General features: G+C 46.0%; 1 protein-coding gene across 3 annotated transcripts in view; it reads left to right on the top strand.

Annotated features, from left to right (window-relative positions):
- Positions 1-1,291: 1,291 nt before the first annotated feature.
- usp47 (ubiquitin specific peptidase 47) overlaps positions 1,292-10,880 on the top strand; it is a 100,753-nt gene continuing 91,164 nt past the window's right edge. For all 3 annotated transcript variants that reach the window (XM_055649338.1, XM_055649336.1, XM_055649335.1), the window contains exon 1: positions 1,292-1,532. In XM_055649338.1, the coding sequence (XP_055505313.1) occupies positions 1,494-1,532 (39 nt within the window). In that variant the 5' untranslated portion in view covers positions 1,292-1,493. The remainder of the gene's footprint in view (positions 1,533-10,880) is intronic.

Genomic DNA, 10,880 nt, shown 5'->3' with positions numbered 1-10,880 from the left:
TGAGCAGGTAAGCTGAGGAAGGGTTGATGGAGTTTAATACAGAGAGGTGTGAGGTGTTGCACTTTGGGAAGTCTCTATCTATGGCAGGACCTACAGAGTGAATGACAAGGTTCTGGGCCGTGTCGCAGAGCAGATGGATTTAAGATTGCTGGTACATAGTTCCTTGAAAGTGGCATCACAAGTAGATAGGGTGGTTAAGGCTTTTGGCACGTTGACCTTCATCATTGAGTATTGAGTGTAGAAGTTGGGAGGTCGTGTTACAGTTGTACAGGATATTGGTGAGGCCACATTTGAAGGATTGTGTTCAGTTTTGGTCACCCATTATAGGAAAGATGTTGTTGAGCTGGAAAGGGTGTAGAGCAGATTTACACGAATCTTGCCAGCACTCGCGGGCCTGAGCTATAGGGAGAGTTTGAGCAGGCTAGGACTTTATTCCTTAAAGCACAGGAGGATGAGGGGTGATCTTATAGAGGTGTATAAGATCATGAGAAGATTAGATAGGGTAAATAAAGACTCTTTTACTCGGAATAGGAGAATCAAGAATCAGAGGACAAAGGTTTAAAGTGAGGGGGAAAAGATGTTAGGAATATGAGGGGCAACCTTTTTACACAAAGTGTGGCAGGCATATGAACGGGCTGCCAGAGGAGGAAGTTGAAGCAAATACTATCACACTGTTTAAGAAATATTAGGACAAGTGCATGGATAGGAAAGGTTAGAAGGGATTATGGGACAAACCCAGCTAGGTAGGCTAGTGTAGATTGGACATGTGGTGGCAAGTTGGGCCGAAGGGTCTGTTTCATGATGTTTTCCAGAGAGAATTAGATATAGCTCTTAAGGCTAATGGAATCAAGGGATATGGGGAGAAAGCAGGAATGGGGTACTGATTTAGGATGATCAGCCATGGTCATATTGAATAGCAGTGTTGGCTCAAAGAATCGAATGGCCTACTCCTGCATCTATTTTTTAATGTTTCTATGACTATGAGATTCAACAATGTGCTCTGGTCCCCATGACCTTATAATGAAAGGAAGGTCATTGTTGAAGCAGCTGAAGATGGTTGTATCTAGGACGTTGCCTTGGAGATATGCAGGGGCTGGGATGAGATGAGAGTCCTCCAACACCTATTTTCCTTTGCACAAGTTGGGACGACTGCTTTTCATTCCTTTTCCCCAAGTTGCCTTGTACCTTGAGGCCGAACATGCGCAATAGGGTGACCACGACAGTTCTCTTGCGCAGGAGGGCGGGGCGCAACGCGGTGACGTCAGCGATGCCCCCGCGGATGACGCAGCACGCCACCGCCGCGTCCGCCATTTTGGTTGTTGCCCGGGCTCCCGGACCGAGTGGTCGTCCCATCAGCAGCGCCGGCTTATCTTTGTTTTGATTCTCTTTTGAGTTTATTTCGGCCTCGGGGTACATCGTCTGGAACATGTGTCAGCCCTGAGAAGTTCGCCGCCTCAGCACCCGGACTGGCGTTCCGCCCCGCCCCCCGAGACATGGTGCCCAGTGAAGAGAACCAGCTGCTACCCCGGGAGGTGAGGCCGCTAGTGGGCGGAGAGGGGGATATGGGGAGAGGGGCGGGTCGAGGGACACGTCGAGGGACACGAGGGGGATGGAGAGGAGGGGGGAGGGGGGGAGGGGGGGGGGGGGGGGGTTGAGGGACATAAGGGGGAGAGGGACATGAGGGTGGTAGAGGAACATGAGAGGGGGTGGGTAGAGGGAAGGGGGAGAGGGGCACAGGGGGGGGGGGGAGGGGACATAAGGGGGGAGGGACATGAGGGTAGGAACATGAGGATGGCGGGTAGAGAAGGAGGGGACAGGGGGGGGGGGGTAGGCACATGAGGGGGGGAGGGGCTGGGAGAGGCTGGGAGAGAGGTATAGGTGGATGAAGGAAGGGGGCAGGAAGGGTATAAGGGCGGGTAGGTATGGTGGTAGGACTGGAGTTATAAGAGAGGGGTTCAGTTGGATGAGGGGACAGGAGAGGGTGAGGGGTGCCAGAGGTTGGAGGGTATAGGTAGGAATGGAGAAGTGCAGAGGGTACAAGAGGAAGAGAAGTGGGTGTAGCAGTGCAGTAAGATGGGCATTGTTGTGGGAAGAGAAAGGGGTGGAGGAAGATGGGTGGTGTGAGTTGAAGAGGAACATATAGGGGACGGTATGGTGTAGTATGTGGGGGAAGTATATGGAGTATACAGAAGATGGGGGAGAGGGCAAAGGGGGAACTTGGTATATGCGTGTTGGTTTGAGTGGACAAATGGGGAAGGAGGTGGCAGAGCTGAGAGATGGGGAAGTGAGTTAGATGTCAAAAGCCAAAATTTGGATGTGCTAGGGAAGAGGTGGTTTTGTGGGTCTTGGTATAGGAATGCTGTGACATTATCCCTGTTTCCCACTACTTCCCAGCTTGAAGACTGACTTGAAGATATTTGGATTAGTTTTTTGTTTTTCATGTTGTCCTTGATTAAATGATGGGAGCTATGCTGTTCCTTTCTGGGATGGGGAGGTGCGAGCTGTGCTGCTCTGATTTAAGGTGTGATTTTATTGATCTTCCTCTGTACCCAGAACTTGAGGATTATTACAAATGTGGCCATGTCTATTTATCTTTGGACCTATTTATGTTGGGGTATATGTTAAAAAAAAAGAACACAGAGTCCAGAGCTTGCAGTTGATTGATTGCGTGAGCTGTGTTGCTGGCACGCCCTTTGCTCTGCACTTTGTTCTTTGAGGTGGTTGGGAGGCATAGGCTCTGTCATGCGGAGAAGCCCTTGGGTCGGATACAGTTTCATTCTGTCAGGAGTCATCAACATGTCTGCCTGAAATGTGTCTTGTTTTTATCAATGTATAGGATTATTGTCACATGCACTGAAATAGAGTGGAGAAACTTTATTTTGCATACTATCTAGGCAACTCGTACACAACATGAGTACATGCGACAATGTAAAAAGAGAAAATAAACAGAGTTCAGGATATGATGTTACAGTCACAAGGAAAAGCAGATTAAAACATGCCGAGGCCTATCGCGAGAGGCAGGGAGATAGGGAATTCATTTGTTACCGTACCAGTGGCCCATTCAAGAGTCTGATAACAGCGGTGAAGAAATTGTTCCAGATTTTTCTGCTACGTGGTTTCAAGCTTGAGACTAACTAGTTTGTGTGGTGGACTGGACTGTGTTCATTTCTTGAAGTCTTGGGCAGAGTGGTTGCCTGCCGAATAAGAGTTTATTGTCAGATGTGCAATTATGATGAGGTACAGGCAAAATGAAAAACTTACTGCATGACAGAAAAATGGATTACATGTAAATTATACATAAATTACTCAAATTCTACAAGGCAGTGAAAAATACATTTGTGCAAAGGTACACAATTAGAAAATAAGTTCATGGTAGTGCAAAAGGTGGTCTACTTTTCTGTAGTCATGTTCTGTTGCTGAAGTAGGATTGGGGTTGTATTGTCCAAGATCCCATTGATTAGTATGGGTGTCAAGGGTTCAAGTCAAGTCAGATTTATTCGTCACGTACACATAAAATGCAGTGAAATGAACTTGTCAGCAGCGGTACAATTGGAAAAAAAAAGAACACACAATACAGAATAAAAAATTTAACACAAACATCCACCACAGCATTCATCACTGTGGTGGAAGGCACAAAATTTGGTCAGTCCTCCTACATTTTCCCCCGTGGTCGGGACCACAACCCTCCGCAGTCGCAGCTGTGGGCCGCCAGATGTTCAGACAAGATACGTCCTGAATCGGTGCTTCCCTACCATGGCTTCAAGATGGTGTATGGCGCAGGCTGGCGGTCGAAAATCTAAAGTCCCCTCCGCGCCTCAGGGCCGGAGGTCACAGCTGTTCTCCAGGGATCCCCGTCGCGCCCGCGGTTAGAAGCATGCCGCGGGCTGGCAGTCGGAGCTCTTCCCCGGGGTTCCCAACGAGGATCCCAGGCTCCGTACGCCCGCCAGCTAGAAGCATGCCGCGGGCCGGCGGTCGGAGCTCTTCCCCGGGGTCCCCAACGAGGGATCCCAGGCTCCGTACGCCCGCCAGCTGGAAGCAACGCAGTCTGCGGCTTGCTCTGCGGTAGAGATGAAGAGGCTGAAGCCCCGGGCGCGTCTCCGGGAAAGGCCGCACCAATCCTTTGTGTAGTCCGCGGACGACGGCGGTCGGAGTCGCTCTTCTTCGACCGGGGTTTTCCCGCCCCCACGAGGGATCCCAGGGGACATACTCCAGATGCCGCGCACGCTGCTGCTAGGGCAGCTCCGCAGATTGAGGCTTCAGGCTGCCGCGGGCCTGCGAACGGAGTGCTCCCTTACGGCGACCCCCGGCGAGGGCTCGCCTGCTCTGCGGTGAAAGAGGCTCCGCGGTGAAAGAGGCTGAAGCCCCGGGCGCGTCTCCGGGAAAGGCCGCACCAATCCTTTGTGTTAGGCCGCGAGGGAGGCGACATGGAAAAAGTCCCGTACCTCTCCCCCATGGAGGGTCAGGAACTGGCGACCCCTCTGAAGCGGTTTCACCCTTACCCCCCTAAAAAAAGCCCCCACACAAAGATATACAGAGAAAACATTAAAAACACAACCCTTATTGGGACATACTAAAAAAATAAAAAAAATAAGTCCTGAAAAAAGGAATCAGTCGAACACACGCACTGCTGATTCCTCAGGGGAGACTGGCTAGCCGCGCCCCAAGACCTGACCTATAGAACCTCCCTCTTATCAAATCCTCTTGAAAAGCTGGCACGTTGGTGTACCATTCTCCCCCTTTCCCAATCGCATCCCCTTTCTGTAACCAGCAATTAGATCCCTGGGTTCTGGGGAGAAGGCAGGAGAATGGGGTTAGATCAGCCATGATTGAATGTCGGCGTAGACTTGATGGGCCGAGTGGCCTAATTCTGCTCCTATCACATGACCATACGACCTAACCTGTAGGAAAGTAGCTGTTTCTGAACCTAATGATGTGCGACTTCAGGCTTTTATACCTCCTCTGGAACTACTGGAGTTTTGAAAGAAACTAATGCAGGAGCTGACTCTGAGGAGGACCTATGACCTGGATCATGCCTTTACCAATCCCAGGCACTGCGTTTCATGTTCCTCCAGATGCTCTCGGCAGATGATAGTGAAGGGCTAGTATTCAATCCGATGGCTGAGATCCACCTGCAAGGACTCTAACACCCCCATATCTTAAAAACTTTTGCAGTGTTTTTTGCAAATCCATTTTTCCTTTCCAATTAAGCCAGGCCATCCTCTGCTGCAACCCCAGTGGTACAGTTTGACACTCCTTTGTTGATACATCCCTGCCCTTGTATAGGATGCAACCTTCCCTGATTTATTCTATTGCCAAACTGGGATGAACAATTTTTGATAGTTCATCCTTGCAGTCTTTAAATGCCTTCCATTGCATATCCACCGTCAACTCTTTTAGAATTAATTGCCAGTCAATCTTGGCCAATTCACGTCTCATACCCTCAAAGTTACCTTTCTTTAAGTTCAAAACCATTTGTAATAGAGCTATGCGGTGGGCCCAGGCTAAGTCATTCGATATATAAGTCCAGGAATTTGAATTGTAAATTCTCTCCACCACCAATGAAAGCTGGCACATTGTCTTCTTGCATCCCCTTTCTGAAATCAGCAATTAGATCCATGGTTTGTTGTCGTTGAGTGAGATTGTTATTGCGGCACAACTTAACCTGGTATTCTGTCTCTCTCCAGTTCACTGACTTGGCCAACAACAGTGGTGTCGTCATCTAATTTACAGACGGTAGTGGAGGTGTGCGGGATGTATGTGCTCTTGTCATTGAGATGGTCCAGATCAGAGCATGGAGCCAGTGAGATAGGTTCTGCTGTTGACTTGTTGCGGCGATAGGCAAATTGAAGCGATCCAGGTCATTTCTGAAGCAGCAGTTGATTTGCTCCAGAACACACCTCTCAAAACATTTTGTTGTTATGGCTGTGTGTTACCGTATGATAGTCATTGAAGCAAGTTGCCATGCTTTTCTTGGGGGCAGTGGTACAATAGATGTCCTTTTGAAGCAGACAGGAACATCAAACAGCAGAAGTAAAAGTTTGAAGATATCCTTGCATACTCCAGCCCATGGTGTGTACAGGTCTTTAGCATTCAGCCATGTACGTTGTCTGGCTGGATGCTTTACATAGAACACTCTGACGTTGGCCTCAGAGACTGAGAGCACTGGGTAGTTGTGGGCTGTTCTGGCTCATATAGGCATGTCATCATTCATCCTTTCAAAGCATGCATAAAAGGCATTGAGCCGGAAGTGATGCATTGTTGCCACTGAAGACCATGCTCATAAGATAGGAGCAAAATTTGGCCATTCAGCCCATCGAATCTACTCTGTCAATAGATGATGTCTGATCTATTTCACACAAACTCTTTCTCCTGCCTTCTCCCCGTAACCTTTGAAGCCCTTACTAATCAAGAACCAATCTTTGCTTTAAAAATACGCAAAGACTTGACCTGCTCCATTGTCTGTGGCAATTAATTTCACAGATTCACCACCCTCTGGCTAAATAAATTTCCCCATATCCCCATTCTGAAGTGCGTCCTGTATTCTGAGGATGTGCTGTCTGGTCCCAGACTCTTTCACAACTGAAAATATCACTCTATCCAGGCCTTGTGCTACCAGGTTTCGTCTTGTACAAGGTGAAGGCATGCAAGCTGCACTACAGCTATAAGGCATTTGCATAGGAGACTTTCTATAGGTTATCTTCAGAAATTGGTAGGAGTCACTGGAGACATGCTTATTCACTCAGCCTTCTGAAGATGTAGAGGCATTAGTGTACTTTCTTAGTCGTAGCCAGTGTGGTTGGACCAGAACAAATTGTCAGTAATATTTACACCCAGGTACTTGAAGCTCTTGACCATCTCCACTTCAGCACCGTAGATACAGATGCAGCAGAGCGTGCACATACTGAAGTTTTGATGACTTTGAGGAGAGATCGTTGTCATGACACCATGTTATTAAGCTCTTCATCTTCGTCCTGTACTGTCTTGTCATTGTTTGAGATTTGGTCTTTTACGGTGGTGTCATGTGCAAAATTGTAAATTGATTTCGAGCAGAATTTGGCCACATAGTCATGAGTGTATGGGGAATATAGTAAGGGGATAAAAATGTGTATTAGAGAGGATATTTTGTCTGTCTTTACTTTCTGTTCAAAACAAACACAGAATGCATTGAGCTCATTGTACAGGGATGTGTTAGTGGCAGTGATTCTGGCCAACTTATCTTTGTAACCTGTTACAGTATGTAAGCCTTGCCACAATTGATTGATGTCTATGCGGTTAGTCTGGGACGCTAGCTTGGTCTGAAATTGCTTGTGGAAGTCGTAAATAGATTTCCTGTACAGGTGGGATCACCCAACTTGAACACCTCAGACTTTGATCTCTACTGCAGAGTGGATTCTCACAGTTCATCCATAATTTCTGGTTGAGGAATGCTCTGATTTACTTTAATACACAAACCTCTACATACTTACTGATGAAGTTTGTGATTCATTTAGGTTGGCTGCTGAGTCCTTGAATTTGGACCAGTCCCCAGACTCAAAGCAATCTTGTCTGTTTCCACCGGTCAACACGGTATGGCTTTCTGTACCGATCCTCACACTTCAGTTTCTGCTAGTAAGTAGAGTGTAAGAGTGCAACCAGATGGCCAGATTTTCAAAATAAGGGCAGGGGATGTAGTGGTAGACATCTTTGATTGTGTGGCTAAGGTGTTTGGGTCTCTGGAGGGATGGGGGAAGTGCTGATGTGTTTTGGTAACATGCTCTTGAGGGTTAGCCTGGTTGAAGCTATGATGAACAAGACCATGGGTTATTGGTAGCGGTGTAAAATGCACCCAGTGTAACTTTCACATCTGCATGGGGTGGGATGTGAACTGCAGTTAGATAGCCAAAGGGAATTCCCTTGGCAGATAGTAGGGAACGCACTTCTCTGTTAGATGTTCCAGGTCCTAGGAGCAGGCGCTCGCTAGGACCACTACGTCTAACCACCACGAGGAGTTGATTTGGAAGCAGACACCCCTTCACCTAACCTTGGCCTAGGATGCCATAATATCGATCTGATGAAGTAAAAGGCCCTCAGATTGTATGCACCGTTAGGTGAAGCTGGGGTGAACCATGTCTCTGTAAAACAGAGCAAACAGCAGTCCTCATGATTAGGTGTCCAAGTTCATCAGCTGGATGTTTTCCAGCAATATGGTGGAACTTGAAACCATGCTGTTTCAGTCTTGTGTGCAGCCCAGTGTGAGTCCTTGCTTCCTGGGTAAGTGGCTGGAAGTCAGTGTGTGGAATTGTCCATTCCAGGAGATGGGTGGGTAGCTGGTCTGAGTTGGCTCATGGTGTTTGGTGCTCTGCGAGGTCAGATTCTTAGCCTGGGTCAAGTTGTGAGGTAGACCCCTCTCGATGATCAGAGTGCTTGTCTAGGTTGGTCTTTCAAAAGGTCAGTAGGTTGCCCACTCCTGCAGTGCTGTTCCAGGATCAGCAATCGGGTCTTATTGGTACCCGGTTGGGAGGCTGGGCCTCTGTCAGGTCCCGTGATCTGGATGAGATGTCTACTGCTTCGTGTGGCATATTCTCTTTCTGAGTGGACACGTTGGGCCGGTAGGCTGCAGGACTCGTTGGTTGGAGTGGGCCTTTTTCTTAGTTTTGCCAATTGGATACGGGTGTTGGCTTGGGGAGTCAGTTGTTCCTTGTGGACGGAAAGTCACAGGACCCAAAAATAGTTTGTGTGTCTGTGCGCATTTAGCATTGTAATTAATTAATTGCCTCTTTGTACCAGCTACAAATCCATGGTGATTTACTTTATTTTTCCAGGGTGCGTTGAAACCAGGAATTAATTGTGTACAATGACCGCATTTTTGAATTCAGTGTTTTTATTCTGACGTTGACTATGTTTTCTTATGTTTTCTTCCCACTTCTACCACAGCTGTCTGTTCCTTAAGTTAAAGCTCCATATTTGAGGCTTGATGATTGGATGCCCATCCTAGATAATGTCCAAAAGACAATCCAACACACTATTCACTGTATCTCAGATAAACCATGAAAATAGAGGCTGGTTTTCATAGAATCCAAGTAAATCCATGTGATCTTAACAAAGTACCTGAGTTTGGCACTAATTTTCCTTTAAAATGTTGTTGGTGTGTAAAACTATTTTGCTGTTTCAATAGAGTATGTGGAATATGTACATCACTGAATTTTATATCTGCTTTTAAATACTGAATTTGGTTAGTCTGTTTGCACATATCGCACTTATTGTATTTTCTCCACATCTGGGAACGCTGCATCATTTGGTTTGTTGTTAACTAAGCTAACCAGGTTTCCTTAAATTTTGAATGCCGTTCATTCTCTTGTATTTAAAATCATACAAGGTCTAACTTATGAGAGAAAGGTTTAGACTGATAAAATTTGAGGGTCGTGGTAGGGGGTTGAGATTTAGTGTATCCAAAAAATTATAATAGGATGAAACTTGCATGGTCATAATTTGTGTGTCTTTGTAACACTATGCTTTTCTTTTCAACTCATTTTTTTCAACCTACGCAGAAGCCAAGACTTTGTGTTACTGACTGCTTTTCAGGATTACCATCCATGACATGAGGGTCAGCTATTGTAGCAATATTGTACCAGCATATAGAATTGTACAGCATGTATAAAAAGTTGAGGGGAGCAGAGCAAGAACTAGCCAGCAATGTGGATCCAAGTGAGAAATGGTGGATTGGTAAATGGGACCAGGTGGAGGAGGGAGGGGTGGAGATAGTGATATTTCACTTCCCATCCCCATTCCCAAAATGACTCATTCACTCTTTCAGGCTAGATGAAGGGTCTCAACATAAAACGTTGATTGCCCATTTTTGCTTCACAAATGCTGCCTGCCATGTTGTGTTCCTCCAGTAATTTTTTTGCACAATGTATTGGGACTGTGGATGAAGCATTAAAGTGGTACAAATACTCTTTTCAAAGTTGTGAAAAGATGGTCATTAAAATGTACCATGATAAAATGTGGTGCGAAAATATTGTCTTGTGTAACTGAAAGTGTTGTAGATTTTAAAAGCAAGACAGCATATGTTACTTTGGAAGTTTTGTTGCAAAGAGTGATAGAAAAGAGCTGGAAGTGGAATGTCCTTGTACACTGATATTCTTGTTTTAATGTGTGATGTACTAAAATAACAACTGTACGAAATTAGTTTTGTTTACAAGGCATTTTTGTGAGTCTTCTATAATTATAAAATTACAGACAGTCCCCAGTTATAATAGTTCTGTTCCTGAGAACTGTTTGTGACAATAAACACATTCAGTGCAGCACAGCAGGGTGGTGTTTGATTGCAGTGCAAAATCCGACTATTGTACAAGAATATTAAAGTAGAATAATGGAATCACTGAATGAGGTAGAGTTAAGAGTGGGAGTACGTGGCAGCACCTCTAGAGTTGGATAGCAGTGGGGAAGAGGCTGTTCTTAAGTCTGGCTTCCGGGCTTTCAAACTCTTATCTTCTCCCAGAAGGGAGAAATGATAAAAAGGGCTTAGGAAGGAACTGCAGATGCTGGTTTAAGCCGAAGATAGACACAAAAAGCTGGAGTAACTCAGCGGGTCAGACAACATCAGAAAAGGAATAGGTGACATTTCAACATGTTCAAGGACAGGATCAAACACCGATCTCTGGCGTGTGAGGCAGCAAGTCTACCAGCTGTGCCACTATATTTTGTTTGCCTACACTATACTATTTTTGCTTGTCCAAGTCAAGAGTCAAGAGTTTTATTGTCATGTGTCCCAGATATGACAATGAAATTATTGCTTGCTGCAGCACAACAGAATATGTAAACATAATACTGAACAGGAGATAAAGGTTCAGTGTGTCTATATACCATAGACCATATAAATAAACAGAAAAAGTGCAATA

Source organism: Leucoraja erinacea, chromosome 18 (assembly GCF_028641065.1).
Source record: "Leucoraja erinacea ecotype New England chromosome 18, Leri_hhj_1, whole genome shotgun sequence".
NCBI lineage: Eukaryota > Metazoa > Chordata > Chondrichthyes > Rajiformes > Rajidae > Leucoraja > Leucoraja erinaceus.
The sequence above is the reverse complement of the archived record's forward strand: the minus strand, read 5'-3'. Positions and strand labels throughout refer to the sequence as shown.